Source organism: Haplochromis burtoni, unplaced genomic scaffold (assembly GCF_018398535.1).
Source record: "Haplochromis burtoni strain Fernald_Lab_line unplaced genomic scaffold, NCSU_Asbu1 Contig_56, whole genome shotgun sequence".
In the NCBI taxonomy this organism is placed as follows: Eukaryota; Metazoa; Chordata; class Actinopteri; order Cichliformes; family Cichlidae; genus Haplochromis; species Haplochromis burtoni.
In genome coordinates, this window is record NW_024582417.1 from 1051517 (window position 1) to 1068135 (window position 16619).

At 40.7% G+C, this 16619-nt stretch overlaps 1 protein-coding gene across 1 annotated transcript; it reads left to right on the top strand.

Annotated features, from left to right (window-relative positions):
- Positions 1-790: 790 nt before the first annotated feature.
- Positions 791-10701, top strand: si:ch211-284e13.4 (insulin receptor substrate 1-B). Its single transcript, XM_005922256.2, has 3 exons — positions 791-1536; positions 3070-6210; positions 8243-10701. Exons 1-3 carry the CDS (start codon positions 1188-1190, stop codon positions 8248-8250), a joined length of 3498 nt encoding a protein of 1165 aa, XP_005922318.1. The 5' UTR covers positions 791-1187; the 3' UTR covers positions 8251-10701.
- The last annotated feature ends 5918 nt before the right edge of the window (positions 10702-16619 follow it).

The following is a 16619-nucleotide window of genomic DNA, read 5'->3' on the forward strand; positions in this document are numbered from 1 at the left end:
TCCTGTAACTTCCCGTTACTCTTTCTCAAACGATCATTGGTGAGCTGTGTTGAGGTCATTATTTAGAAAAAGAAACTGAAATTCAGCTTTTAAATTTTTAAAATCTGTAATGTTTAAATGCATATTGAACTTCACTGATTTAATTAACTTTACGTTTATGTTAATACGACAAGCACATGCCACTTGATTAACAATAAAAACTTATATATGCCCACATATCAGCACAAATCCCTTTGCTTACAAGGGTCATATTAGATCATAAGATCCTTCTCTTACCATCTTTATTATGGTACTACTGCAAAGCCAACGGCACAGTTTGTGTAAAAGCAGCCCAGAGAGGAAAAAATAATAATCTTAGCAAGGCACTGGGAGTAGGCTCTTCTCTCTTAAATTTAACCAATTGAACAAAAGTGAATCTGAATTTAAAATCAGCAAAGCTACATTAGTTTCTTACAGAGAAATGTAACCGTGATGTGTTACATTTCACTGTGTTACTGTAGTACCACCAAAACTGTGGGGGAGTAAAAGTTAGACCAATTGTAATGCACAGCAAAGTTACTGAAAATCACTAAATGTGATGCTGGATGAGGCAACACAGCTCTAATGTTCAACATTTGGAAACAGTGTACAAACCCAAGACTTACTAAAAATGCTGGCCACACTTATCGTTTTACCATATCATTTCAAGAGAAGTGATAAAAAAAAAAATGCGCGAATGGATAAGCGGCTTCGGTTGTAGCCTCCCTTCAATTCCTAAGGCTTTTATTTCGAAAGTCTTTACCGGGGATGTCGTTATTATCCTGCCTAATCTGACAGTGGCGAATACAGAGTGATATGGGCAACCTCAGACAGGTGGAGGAGACGTCCTTAAGCAGCTGAACCGCACCGTGGTTGGACTTGGGGACTGGGCTGGGCTGCGGGACGAGCGGCGGTGGACGCTGTGCACGCTCGGTGCGCGGATCCTCCTGCGGCTGCTGGATTCACAATATGATACCAAACCCAAAACATGCGTTGGCTTGGCTGATTCTCCCCATCCTGCGCCTCCTCACACATGCTGGACACTTAAACGTGAACGCGGGGAGGACGAGGGATAGTAGTTGCGATGGATAAATGAGGAATACGCATGGACATTATTTTTCCCCCTGAGAATAATTGTTTATAATAACCATCGCTCGCCTGTTTTGGCAATGGAGAACCAAGCAGCCGAGCCGCAGAACTATGAAGATGTACAGAAAAGCGGGTATCTCCGCAAGCATAAATCAATGCACCGGCGATTTTTCGTGCTGAGGGCGGCCTCGGAGCATGGTCCCGCTCGACTTGAGTACTACGAGAACGAGAAGAAATTCCGCAGTAAATCACCTGTGCCCAAAAAAGTCCTGAACCTGGAGACTTGCTTCAACATAAACAAGCGGGCAGATTCCAAGAACAAGCACATGATAGTGCTTTATACCCGCAGCGAGAGCTTTGCCATCGCTGCAGACAGCGAGGAGGTCCAAAATGAGTGGTACCAAGCAATGCTGGACCTTCAGGGCAACTGTAAGATATGAAAAGTGTGATGTGATTTCTTCTGTCTGTTTCTGCATCAGGCCTATCCTGCCGTAGGCTATTTGTTCTCCATACACTATTTTGGCTCGGCCGTGTCTCTCTGCATATCACCGGCTCGAATTATTTGAATATTTTCTTTGATTTTTTATTTTATTTATTTATTTATTTTTAGGTTTGTAGGTTTTTGTGTTTTAATTGTACCCATATAGTGTGAGCAATGCAGTTTGGAGGGTGATGTATTTTAACCAAGAGGCAGGTGGATCCTATTGAACGGGTTAGACCGACACGCTATGGGCGGCATGTGCTGTGTGTTTGTGCAGCACAATCTCAATAAGCAGTGCTTTAATACAGTCACAACCTGCGGATTATTATCCGTCAGCAAAAACATAATTTGATGCGTTAAACAGCATCCGCCTGTAAGAACACGAGATGATCGCTTCTTGTGACCAAAATGCAGTCCGTTTTCATACGACGGTGTGCTTCTGCATGGCGCAGTGGGCATATAGCAACCATCCAAGGGATGCATCATATAGTAGCAGCCTATCGCGGTGCACTCCGCTGGAGCCCGTGTTTTTGTTTTTCTGCACAGCTCCGACTGCTATTCGCCTAACCTACATTTGCGTTGCGCGGTGCTGCTGCTGGTAGGGAGGAGATGGCATCGTTAGTGCGCTCTGCGCTGGAAATTGTGTTTCTGTTGGTTATCCTCGTGTTTACGTTGTTATCCTTATGCCGGAGCTGAGCACCACCACCACCACCCACCCTGCCTGTTCTCCCTTTGCATTTCAGTTATTTGAGACTGATGGGCTTGCCCAGCTCTAATATGTGGTTGTGGAACCCTTAACAGACACACATTAGAGCACAGAAGACCCCCATTTTGTTCAGAGTATGGCTCAGGCACAGTCACAATAAAACAATGTCTGTTTATTTTAATTTTAATGTGCAGCTGATCGTAATTAGGCGAGAGTCTTGCAAAAAAAACAAACAAACAAAAAACAGAGAGAGATAGATTGAAGCACATTAATATATTATGTCTTATAATAATTTCTGTGGAGTTCATTGCTAATATTTTCTCTTTCTCTGGTGGATTGTAGCAAACCAGCAGACTGTTTGTTGTTTACTGAAAAAAACACTGATTGTGAGAGGGGGGCTGGGGCGGGGAGGGAGGGGGGATTCTGCAATTTGTTACTTGATTGGCACTGAGCAGAATTACAATGTCTTGTATCACAGTTGAGCATGATGCTTTTTAGTGGATGCTTTCTATAGCTTTTAAGGCTTAATTAATTATGAGCTGTAGCTTAAAAGTGATGGTGATGAATTGGCTGCAGCACAGCTGTTTGGCAGTATTCTTGCATATGGCAATTTACTTACGATAGAGTAACAAAGCATTACTTATTACTGTCATTTTGGCTTTCGTTAGTATTTCAGCAGGCTATGTTTGAATTAAACCCCTCTTTTTTTCTTGCATGTATGTGTGTAATCATTAAACCCCCTAATTGTTTTATTTGTTCTTTACTGTTTTTCTAGGTAAAACCCCTGAAGACTATGGAAGCAGTGGAGAGTGTAGCTCTCCATCTCCTGTTCCAACCTTCAAGGAAGTGTGGCAGGTCAAGGTTTGGCCTAAAGGTCTTGGACATGCCAGGAATTTAGTAGGCATCTACCGGCTGTGCCTAACTGACAAGACAGTCAACTTTGTCAAGCTCAACTCTGATGTGGCCTCTGTAGTGTTGCAGCTGATGAATGTCCGAAGATGTGGTCATTCAGAGAATTTTTTCTTCATTGAGGTGGGGCGCTCAGCTATTACTGGCCCCGGAGAGTTCTGGATGCAGGTGGATGACTCCGTGGTGGCTCAGAACATGCACGAGACCCTGCTGGAGGCCATGAAGGCCCTTAGTGAGGAGTTCCGTCAGCGCAGTAAATCTCAGTCTGTGGGAACATCATGTGGAGGTGGTACTGCTTCAAATCCCATCAGTGTCCCGAGCCGTCGTCATCACCCAAATCTGCCACCGAGCCAGGTGGGCTTCTCGAGACGGGCACGCACGGAGACCCCCGGAACAGGAGGCAGCAGCACGAGCACATCACCTACATCGCGCCACGGGTTTCCAAGGGCGCGAACAGCCAGCATCGGAGCCAGGTCGGAGGAGAGTGGAGCAAGTGCCAAAGGGACGTGGGCCAGCTCCAGCCCAAGTCTCAATGGATCCTGCTCAACTACCCCAACTCTGAGACCCAAGCCCACCCGGGCCCCAACCCCTGCTAAGATTACCCTCAGCCTTGCACGTTACACACCTAACCCTGCTCCTTCCCCTGCGCCGAGTCTGTCCTCCAGCTCTGGTCATGGCTCAGAGTGTGGACTAGTGGGGGCAGCGGTGGGAGGCATGACGATCTGCTCCTACCCTCGTGTATCACAAAGAGTTTCTGTTTCAGGTTCACCGAGCGACTATGGATCCTCAGATGAGTACGGCTCCAGTCCCGGCGAGCACTCTCTGCTCCTACCAAGCCTGTCAGGACATCACGTACATGGAGAAGGCTCCTCTAGCTATATCGTCATGGGACAGCGAGAGAGTCTGCTTGGTTCCCATCATCGCTCCAAAGGCAGACGGATACTGCGGCGTTCATCCAGTCGTGAATCAGAGGCAGAACGCAGACTGCTCAGTAAGAGGGCTTCCCTGCCTGTGGCGTCCCACGAGCGGCTGACTCCACATAGAAAAGATGAAGATGATGAGGACGACAAAGAATACGCCATCATGTCGCAGAGCGCTAACACACAGCGAGCTGATTTGCACCATGATTCAGGCAGACTGAGAGTTGGGGGTGGGCAACTTGTAGGGGAGAATAGGAAGAGGTCTGACAAAAGCGGGGAAGAAGTGGACAGAGGCGCAGCTGTGGATAGTGGCTATATGTCAATGTTGCCTGGAGTGACATCTCCTCCTGTTTCACTTTCTCTCTCAATAGGTATTTCTGACTCCGGTACTAAACCCGGGGCAGATGACGAATACATGGCCATGACCCCCAACAACAGCGTGTCCCCCCCTCAGCATATCCGCCAGCCCAGTTCAGAGGGCTACATGGTCATGTCTCCCAATAGCAGCAGCTCCACAGACCTGCATGGACTAGGCATGTGGGATAGCAGGGGCAACATGGAGAGCCGGGCTGCCAGTGACTACATGAACATCTCACCTGTCAGCAGCCGCTCTGCTTGCAGCACACCGCCTTCCCATCCTGAACAGCACCAACTTCAACCAAAAATGTTCAACTCCTACTTCTCACTGCCACGAGCTTATCAACACACTCTCTACACTCGCTTTGAGGATGACTTGAACAAAGGAGAAGGAAAAAAAGATGGCAGTGGGCACGATAGTGCTGGACGGGGAGGAGGAGTTGGATATAGCAAGAGAAACAAAATTGCAATGGGCGCTGCTGGAAGCTGCCAACTTTCCATGTCTTCCTCTTCTTTCTCCTCTAGCTCTGCCAGTAGTGAAAGCCTCGAAGACAAGTCCATATCAGCGGGGAGAGGGTTAAGTTTATTAAGAACCGGAGCAGAATACAAGAGTGCAGGAACAAGCACGAAAGATGGGCGTCACCACCAAAAACGTGCATCGAGCAGTAAGAGTCCAAAGCAACAAAGGCGGGGTCGTCCCCTCAGCATGTCTTCAGACATTACTAAAGCAAACACGCTGCCCAGGGTTAAAGAAAATCTGCCGCCATCAGTGTCTCAGAATGTTGGTGAGTATGTCAGTATTGTCTTCAAGGAAGACAGTAAATATGGCGAAGGACGATGTGCAGGTTCCGAACGTCCTGTGATCCATGGAACGCTCCGACCCGTCAATCAACCGCTCCTCTGCCATGATAATCCTGCTAACCTTCCCCGCAGCTTCTCTGCACCATTGTCCACCTCTGCTGAGTACGTCAGCATGGATTTAGGGAAATCCTCAACACCAGTGACTCATGTTAGATCCACATTCAGCACCCAACAGGGCCCACCAGCTGTTACCCCCAAGGCCCGACACGAGCACGGCACGTCCTCTCCTCTGGCCGCAGAGGGCAACGTGGGCTACAGAACAAAAATAAAGACAGCAGCAGCGCTGACAGAAGTCCCGCCTCCATTTACGGAGAGCAAAGCCTCAGATCCCAGCACTTCAGCACGACCTGCCATCCACTCTGGTCAACCCTTACCTGTGGAGCAGGAGACAGGTTTGGGCTTTTCCCCAGTCAAGTCCTTCCAGTCTCCGGAGCGGAGCAGCAGACTGGTCCGAGGTGACCAGCAGGGACGCCTAAGCCACTGCCCAGAGACATTTAATTCACCTCCCTCACTACCACGCCACGCATCCTCTTCTACCTCCCTCTTCCCAGAGGGCAGCCAGGCAGTGGGCCATCGGCATGGTTTGGACTGCTCACTGTGGGAGAGCGGGCAGGCTGCTAGTATGTCTGCCACACCTCCACCTCAAGCCTCCACCTCATCTGGAGAACAAGGCCTTAATTATATTGACCTTGACTTGGCCATTAAGGAGAGCCCTCAAGCTGGAGTGGAGCACACCTCTTCTGCCTACAACATGGGAGGAAGCGCTATGGGTAGCAGTGCTGGCTCCAGCCTCAACACTTATGCCAGTATTGATTTCTATAAATCAGAAGAATTGAGAGCACACCAGAACAGTAGAAAAGATGGTCAAGGTAAGCACTACAAAGCCAGTTCATGTTGAATTATTTACTACTTGTAGAGTGATAAGTTATGATTAGATCTTTAGTGTTAAGAAAATTAAATATATATTCTGCAGATACATTTATAATTCTTTTTATATCTTGGCTGGAGATTTCTGTTTTGTCAGTTTTGGCCTCAAGGCTAAACGACTACGTGTGTTTGACACTGCAGTTGTTTCCTTCAATTTAGAGAATAATTCAAATCTGGAAATGATTTTTGATGTGATTTCTGAAAATATCTACTTACTGTCAATCAAATAGTTAAAAACAATCCCGATCATTTAAGCAAAAAAGGCCAAAACTGTATCTCTATTAAGACAATAAATATCGTAACATCAGAATAATATAATCCATTTATGAAAAGATTAGATCAGCCCTAATCTTTGATGTTTAATGAGAGCAAGAAGAATATGTTATTGTTTTTAAATAGGCAAAAACACAAGTTAAAATATGATTCTTGATCATATTTGTCTAGCGAAAACTTTTTCATGTGAGTGCATAATCCACAGACAGAGCTCATGTCTGGGTCTTAGTCACTCTTTCTCCTTTCATCTTTTACTGATGTGTACCTTGGCTTCAAGCTGGTGGGCAGCGCCATATTTCCAGTCTGTGGGTTGTCTGTAGAGTCTCTTATTATCGCAAGTGGGTGTTCAGAGAGCAGAGCCAATTGATTTGTCTGCTGGTAATGAGCCATTTCACATAAATGGAGGTAGAGGGGACAGAACGCAAGCAAGGTGTTTATATTTATGTGTGGGTGTCCTGTTGGCTGTTGCATTTCACATGGCAGCTTCGAGGTTTCCCTCACATTGCTCAGATGACAGTTATTAAACGCTTAGTGGCTGAATATGATTTTTGCATGCGCATGTCAAGAACTAAACCGTTAAAGGCTGCATGTGAAAAATAAAAAATAAATAAAAAGTTTAATATTAATATTTGTGAGAGGACCAATCACATGCGCGCATTTTATTTATTCAGATAAAGAGCATTTATCCAACGCTATGAAAATGTCTGAACATGTAGCATGTGATCGTTATAAACTGGCAGCCAGTTTGGTTTTCCATTTAAAGGCATGTAAGGAAATTAAACCTCAATTAACCATCAGTTAAAACAATATTAAACTGTAATGAGTAATAATTAAAAAACATGGGCTCTAATCCTAACTGTATGAAAGCTATAGTATGGCAAGCGCACACAGCCTATATAATACACTGTATTCACCTAAAGATTTTAAGAAATTAAGCAAAAGCTGGTCGTCATCAGCTGAATGGTGAAACAGAAATCTAGTGCACAAAGCTGCAAGCATACCTGGGTAGAGACGGCCAGAGTGTTGAGGCGGCAGACAGACATTTGACACTAATGATGCACGGGGCAAGTGGTTAGACTGACTCATAGCTTTTCAAACCGCACTTTCATTTATTTGCGCTCCTTTCCGAGCTTATCTTGATTAAGTATTTGCGGCTGCGCCGCGAGATTATTCTTTAATGAATTTATTTCACGGGATCCTTTTCTGTAGGTCACAAGTGATAAACCCAAGATGTTTGCTTGTCGGTGCCGCTGACTTCATTTTCCTGACAGGATCAGAGTCAGGGCAGTGACTTCTTGTTGCTCAGGTGGATCATAAAGGGAAGAAACATATGAAAATGCCTGGAGCTGATAAAGCTTGACACAGAGACACATAATATTGACATCTGCAACATCGTGCATGAAACCAATCAGAAAATCCTTTTAGAAAGATATCTAGGGTCATGTGATATTTACCCAACCAGCCAGCAGGAGCTCTAGATTAAACAAAAGCAATATGCTTTGGTGAATAGATCACCTAGCATGAGCTGCCTTTCTTTCTCTAACATTTTCTGTGTGGAGACTTAAATCTAATTTACTTTGATTATTACGTAAATTGTGGTGAGTATATATACTTTAAAAATAAAGCACAATAAGGAGCAATAAAAAGAAAGCTGTGGTATACGATTGAAGCTCACGACTATCTTTGATTCTTTCCTCCCAGACTGTTGATCTCCATCTTCGTCTTGGATCTCAGAGTGACAGTCCGTCAGGGGACGGGTGGCAGCCCGATCTGTTGCCACAACAGAACTGTACACTGGAGTCTGAACACTGAAACCCTGGAAAACTCATCCCCATCCCGTCTGCTGTTTTCTGTCAACCAAACGTGTGCCAAACACACCACACACACAGACACACACATACACACACACATATACACAACACACAGTCACAGGGTAAAGAAAAAGTTTCTTTTTTTTTTTTTTACCTTGTTTTTAATAATAAAAAAACGAACATCTGATCATCATTTAACTTCATATAGATAAAGGATGACAGTTAGGTGTGTAATGGTGTGAGCTCACAGGTGGCCATTATGACATTCATGGACAGCCTGTTCTTCTTTTTGCCTACTTGATCTATATTATCATGTTACTAACGCTCGTATTTCAAAAACACTTTCAGGGAATCTCGAAAAATGTCCTTATTTGCTTTTAATTGATGTTTGAGCCAGTCTATTGGAATCTTGTGTCTCAAGATTTCAAGTGGCAGCTGCTATAATGAAGCAATCTCAGCTGAGTTTTAATGAGTGTTAATTATTGGATCCTGTGGTTTTTGCCTTTGTATTACTATTTATGCTACACCATCCTTTGTCCATGTAAGTTAAAGGATCATCAAACTGAGAAGGAAAACGCAGTTTGGCAGAGGGCTCATACACGTACACACCCTGCCACTGTAAATGTATTTGATTTATCATACACAGTTGCAAAAAAAAAAGACTTTACACTTATTGATCGCTGGTTTTGTGCTACCGAAGGACTTCAAAATGTGCTTCTTTCTGGGGTGGTGGATGGAATTGGCAACGGATTTGCGCTATAGAGATGAAAACACAGTTTCCTGTCAGTTTTTTGCAGACAATAGGGAAGTGGTTGTGTGAAAATCCCACATAGCTTATGCAATCTTTGTGAAATGCATTAGAGTGTAAAGTCTGTGTTTTTTCACACAGAATTCAGCTTTATCCCCAAAGCTCCACATGTGCACTCACGCAGGATATATGTTTATGTAGCCGCATAAACTTAACATGTCCCATCATGCCATGTGGTTCGTTTTCAAAATGTAGCCATTGTTAAAGCCTAGTGAAAGCTCCTCTGTGGTATTTTGGGATATTTAATGGATTTACTTATACACTATGTGGTGTTCAGGGTTTGATAGCAAACTCATGATCCCCTTCATCCTTATTCCCAAACCTAAGTGACAGTTTAATAACCTTCAGTAGCTGCAGCTGGCATAAGAAAAGTAATTTCACTGGACTCATATATGCTGTATTTGTTTTACAGCATAAATCCAGCAGAAGAAGTCACATGAAAGCCTTCGCTGTCATACAGGCATTTTATGAAAGTGATTGATGTCACAATTATACAGAAAAAAACTTACATAGATGCTCAAAAATCAATTCATTAACCATGAATGAGCGAAACACTTGATTAAAATGACCAGATTGACCTAATATTCTTGCTTGTCTGCTTTGGCATAGAAGAAAAAATGTCAGACTTAATTTAAAAACAACAGATATACCAAATTTTGTCCAAATTATGAATAGTCCATTCTAGCTCTTCTTTATGTTTAACTGAGAAGAATCGCTACGTAAGCAGTTATTACACATGAACTGAGCACACGCGACAGCTCTCTAATGAATCTGAGCGCTCAAGTTATCCCCCAATTCCACTTGATAACCGTACATTGGCTGAGACTGACACATGACTGTCAAATTACACGATTCAAACGCCACACAGCCAGTTGAAAATAGTAAGTTAAATCAAAATGTAAGCCATCTTTGTAATTAGTGTATAAAAGAAAACAAAATCAGTAAATATCTTAGGAAAAGAATCAATTTTGGAGTCCCTAACAGTCCCTTCATGTTTTTATGAGGACAGATCATACACAATATTACAAGGCTGTGTGAATAAAAAAACAAAGAATGCAATGATTTGCAATTCTCATAAACCCAAATTTTAACTCACATTAGAATATAGGAAAACAAATATCAAGTGTTCAAATGGAGAAAAGGTACAATTTTAATTAAAATAGCAGCTCATTTCCAAATGAGCTAATGTTTTTCATGAAATAGTAAAAAATCTGATATATTTTCTAAGCCTTACTGTGAATAAAATTTGGGTTTATGAGCTTTACAATTTGTTGAATCCTATTTTTATTTACATTATGCATTTTGAACAATTGTGTAGCACAAAATCATTGGAAACATCAAAGTGTAAACACTTTTTGCAACTGAGCTGTTATAACTGTATATTATACTATAGTGTATACTATAGTATAGAATAACAGAAACTATAGTACGTGCTGTACTTTTTCTCATTTGCATAACAGTTAACACAATTCTTATATAAAGTAACACATTACAATGGTATACAAAATATACAGTATACATATATTGATTAATACTATTTAGCCTAGATATATATATATATATATATGTATATATATGTGTGTATATATATATATATATATATATGTGTGTATATATATATGTACGTGTATATATATATATTATATATTATATATATATATATATATATATATATATATTATATATATATATATATATATATATATATATATATATATTATATATATGTATATATATATATATATATATATTATATGTGTGTGTGTATATATATATATATTATATATATATTATTATATATTATATAAAATATATATATATTAATATATCATATATATATATATATATATTATAATTTTTATAAAGTGCCTCATTTTTGATTGTAGCTGTTTTTTACACAGGTAATCTTATGAAGGGGTTTGTGAAAATGGAAAAAAACAACAAGAACAACAAAAAAACCCAAGTGTTATTTCTTGCCTGAGTCTAAATTGAGCATTTGTTGATCGTGAGAGAAAAGGCTGGGAACTTACATTGCTGTCATTCAACCATAATCAAATTGCCTTACTGTGTTTAGAATCAGAAACATGTAAAACAATCTCATGCTCTTTTTTGCAGTGCCTAACACTTCAGCCACAATGTAAGCACACACCCTCGCTCGTGTGTTTGGCTTTATCAAGCTGTGGTTTGGCCAAAAAAGAAAAAAAGAAAAAAGAAAAGAAAGAAAAGAAAAACCAAAAAGTTAAAAAAAAAATGAAAGGAAAAGCTCACTTTTTCATCTTAGCATATTCACACATTGGGATGTGTCCACTTGTGCCCCAACTCTCCTTTTCTTTTTACCCTTGCCCTCCACCAACCAGCCACTTATTCATGCTGGAGACTTTAATGTAAACTCATACTTAATCTCTTTTATAATTTAACTTCCCCTGTCTCTACACTGGGAAGAAATTAATGCAGCTGCTTGGTTTGAACCCCCCCCCCCCCACCCAACAAAAAAAAAAGAAAAGAAAAAACGAAAACAAAAATTGAACCCTGAAACAGTATTAACACACGTGTGTATTGTTCAGATATTTTTTGGGGATGTGGATTCAGATCCCAGAAGGTGTGAATAGTTCTACTTCTCTGTCACGCTTTATTTTCTCTCTCAAACTTGAGATCTAAACTATGAAACAGTGCCATTCCTGCTCCTACACATGACTTTCTCATTTATTCCATTTGTAATCTGCTGCTGTCAGAGCAATTGCCAAAAAGGTCTTAAAAAAAACTCATAGATGTGACTTAAGATAAATCACTTTTCTTCATCAGCCATTGGGCGAAAAAAAGAAGAAGAAAAACCCCCGAAAATAGTTGTTAAAATTCAGTCAAAGTTTGTGATAAGCAAGTTTTTTCTGAAGGTTGTGTGATTTATAGTTAATGACTGCTTGCATACTGTATCCAGTACCATACTGGCAAGTAGCCTTTGTGGTGATACTGAATATTGAATAAGGATGTGTTGTTAGCGGATATAAAAAGAAAGGGTCAACTCTATGTTGTGTTGCAATGCCGCCCGCCCGCAGTAACTACACTCTCCGGGGCTCTGGCTTGCGTTTACAGGGTACAAACAAAGATGGCTTTCTTGATGTAGTATTTTTGACACTGGTAGATTTTCCCACATTTAGAAACTTTGATTTGTCACTAAGCGTATAATTGTGACACTGCTACGTGCGCGCTGTTAGACGCGAAGACAAATGCGTGTGTTTTAATCCTGTAGGTAAAAACTTCCACATAGTTTACCGCCCTCCCTCCAGATGTTCCTCACCGACTGACCCAGCCCTCGACTCACATCTGAAAGGACACAAGTGCCTGGCTGTGAATACTCGTGTTTGGCCGTTAATCAGTTGTCATTGTCAGTGCGTAGAAAAAACAATTAAAGTCTTCCTCACATTTTTTTTTCATATTTAGTTCGAGGTGTGCGACCTTTTTTTTTTTGTAACAGACTTGTCTGTGGTGCCAAAGTTTTATGTGTGAATGGTGAGCTTCACCCGCACGGTTAAGGACCTCTGTCACCAAGGTAACACAAAGGTTGAATCAGTTTTTTTTTTACAAATCAGTCTGTTTTTAATCCTGAGTGGTAAAAATATTTATATATCGATTCAGCACTGCCCACTACTTCTAGCGTTTTTGGCCAATACCGAGAACTTTAACAAATCCATACAAATACTTTTGACTTGTTCCACTTTTATAACTTGTGTTACTCTTTTGGTTGTGGTGATCTTTTATAATCTCTTTGTTATTCCTTCACCACAGCTCGTCTAATTGGGGATTACCGAGATTCTCTGACTGTACCTCATAATCTCATGTCCGAGCAGACGCAACAGTTGGTGGCAAAGCCCCTCGGAGAGTCTGAGAATGGTTCCTGAGGAACACGTAAATAAAAGCTGTAGATTGCGGTAAATATTTGTGTATTCAAAACTACGTCAGCAGCAGTCAGCGGTAACTATTCCTCTCTCATGACACACAGCGGTAGTTACGAAATGTTTCTCATCTGCCAATCATCTAAAATCTGCCAAGTATTCTGTTTTGGTGAATTACGGAGACTCGTGTTGTGTCTTCTGGATATTTTATAAGAACATGCTGATGAAAAGGAGGCACAGAAATTGCTCAACAGAACTCTAAGTGTGGGAAATGATGCTGTATGTACAATCAGGATAGCGATTATAATTACAATGGAAAAGTATTGTATGTATTTTAAATCTATTGATACTACTTTGATAATGATGTAAAATGTACAAAGGCTGAACAGGAACTATAGGTATGTAAAGTATACTGTGTATAGAGGAGTTTGCTCCAGGGGTGGGATGGGCATGGGGTTCATTCTGTTCATGGCGAAATTGTTTAAAACAGAATATTGATGATTCTTGTCTGTGATGTAGACAACGTCAATGTTTTTTGTTTTTTTGATAAAAAACAAAGATATATGGGAAAAAAATCTGAAAAATGTGTCTTTTATTGACTGTGTGTCTGAAGTTAAATATCAAAATCTGACGGGCTGTTGTGGTCAACTGAGTCTAGACTGAGTTTTAAAGGATAAGACAGTGGACAGAGGGTGTGTGTATTTAATCCTGGGTGACTCAGTTTAAACAGATGGCATTTTGGCACCAAATAAGTTCATATAGGTAAATAACGAAACTGCAGTGCTTTCTGTTATTTTACTTCTCTAAGAAGAAGAAGAGGGGGAAATGACTGATGGAACTGCTAATGCACATTAACAGCTAAATATCTCAAAAATCTTAAATATCAGTTCAAAGTTCCTCCATGGAGCCTTTGCCTTTATGAAAAAATACAACAGAGATAAAGAAAATGTTGATTTCATAATTTTAATTTATACAGGAAATCACACTTAAAGCAAATAATCGTTTGTTGCAGTTTCTGTCAGAGCTCCACAGGTTGTTAATGTTTGATGTAGAAGCATGAAACAGCCAGTAGAGGGCGCATGATGATAAGAACTTGAATTGGCCAGCTGTTTTTTTACCCAACAGCCGTAAAAGGCAGATGGGGTATTGTCGTCACGCAGCGTGGACACCTAAGTTTGTGAAAGCGATGTGATACCAAGGGTACATCTTCTAACAATCTAGGATGAGTTTGAATCTCAGTGACCTCAACCTCAAGGTCAAAGGTCAAGTTCTCTGAAAATCTTTTGAACACATAACTCAAAAAGGAAGTCACACAGGATTTCCAAAATCTTGTGCAATAACTGCAATAACTTCAGAACAAGGCAAAGCAGGATTTTGAAACTGATGCTATAGCTGTGTATGCTGGTAGGCTGAGGGATAGCACTGACGGTTGCCAGTATTTTTGTGCTGTTTTGTGGTCAACATAGTGCTGCCACCTTAGAGCTTACAGGCCTTCTGTGTGGAGTTTGCATGTTCTCCTTGTACATATGTGGACTTCTTTTTACAGCCCCAAAACATACATGTTAGGCTAATTTGTGAATTGAAAATGGCCATGGATGTGAGGTTAATAGCATCAAGTGCTGTGTGAGAATGTATGGTTAAAATGTGTGACTTATAGTTTAAAATGCTTTGAGTGGTCAGTAAGACTAGGAAAACACATTACATTATATAATTATATACATAGGAACCTTTAAATAGCCAAAAATGTAATTCAGCATCATCATGTACAAATCAAATGTGGGATTTAAAAAGTTTCCAGTTTATCAAATTGCACTTACTGAGCAGTTCTTAGCTTTGAAAATAATCTCTCATCTTCCTCTCCCGTGCTCTTTCTTAGATCATCCTCCATCTCTCAGTGTCGTACATCAACGTTTCCTTTTCTCTCCCTGGCAAATACACCTGCAGACATTTAGCTAGCAGACGCATTTTATCACAAATGTTTGTCACAAAGTGTTGCTGAGAGCTAAATATACATATTAGTCCATACTCGTCCTGTTTGTCCAGCTGTTTGAAAAAAAGAAAGAAAACAACGCCAGGCTGCAGCATACGACAAATGAGCTAATTCGTCAGTAATACTTCATCAGCATTAATCTGCTTATCAGACTTCAATGCTCATCAATTGAAGGTGTGCCGGCCCACTTCAACCCCTGAGCTATAGATGAGGTTTAAACAATACAATTCATTGCAAGCTTGTGTTTAATGGAGACTTTGTAATGTTATGCTTGGGGAAGGGATGGGACTCCTCTAATGATACAACAGGCATAAGGCAATTATAGAGTTAAGAGCCCAGATCTGCGAGAGCAGCTGTGATTGAGAACACAGTGTTCTGAGACATTCTTTGTTCTGATTTTCTGTACGATTCTTTTGTAGCCAAAAGTGTTTTTCTCTGCTAGATGGTTTTCTGAATCTCTAACATGGTGTGGGAGATTTATTTCTCACTTGCAAAAGAAAAGTGACTTCTAGTTGGAGTTTGGAAGGCTGAGTAACAAGCAAAAGTGCAAAAGTTAGCCTATTCATCGTGAAATAAAACAAATTCTCTCTTCTGGTTGTTACTTTGATACACAGCTATCTTGGGTTATGTAACTTCATTTAAAGGATGCTGTGACCATTTGGGATCTGGTGTGCACAGTGAGAGGAGGTAACTTACCTACTTCATCTGCATGCTTGTTACTCATAGGCTGAGCCAGTGTTAAAGTAAATGATATCTTGTCTGAGGACTTTGTATTAACTCGATTTCAAGATCTGACTGCCAGTGGCTAAGGAAGGACACAAGGCTGCAAATGTGTTGTTTGATGAGAATGGAAAAACCACCACTTGTAGCAGAGTCCATGGAATAATAATCAGTCGTGCTGATTTTAAAGATTTTTTTCCCACAGATATAAAATTTTGTGTATAAAAGCCCACCATTCATTTCTTTATATTTTGCTAGGAAAATGGGGCAGCGTCACAATAGATACAATAGTTACCAGCGACTTATTGACACATTGAAACGCGTGGAAATGCAGTATGAGAGTTTGCACAATTCTATCAAGCTTGCAAGTCAATATTTGGTATGGCTGACTGACCGATAGTGACTGATCGTGTGTTATTGTATTTTTCTATCCAGGTATAATTTTCCTTCATTGGCATTGTGTTTGGAATCATTATTAAGCTGGAGAATCAAGCGGTTGCCGGTGAGACATTTCCCAGATGTTGTTGTACTCCTCTCATGACCTCCTTCATATTGAAATTTTAATTAATCACTCCATTGGACATGTTGTCACAGATTTTCAGTACAGTTGTGTAATTTGGCACACCTCAGCCTTTTCCCCCTGTTTCCATTCATTAAAACTTGCTTCTTGACAGACACCCTTTCTGATAAGGCTTCAGTGAACAGCAAACAGAATGGCCAGAGGTCAGGTCTAGGTGGATTGTTTCACCTTAATGACATTGTTTTTTAAAATCTATCTATCTATCTATCTATCTATCTATCTATCTATCTATCTATCTATCTATCTATCTATCTATCTATCTATCTATCTATCTATCTA

Bases quoted from the DNA above. Each gene is read 5' to 3' on its own strand.
- si:ch211-284e13.4 (XM_005922256.2), top strand. From the start codon at position 1,188: ATGGAGAACCAAGCAGCCGAGCCGCAGAACTATGAAGATGTACAGAAA. The intron at 1,537-3,069 runs GTAAGATATGAA...CTGTTTTTCTAG, and splicing joins GCTGGACCTTCAGGGCAACT to GTAAAACCCCTGAAGACTAT.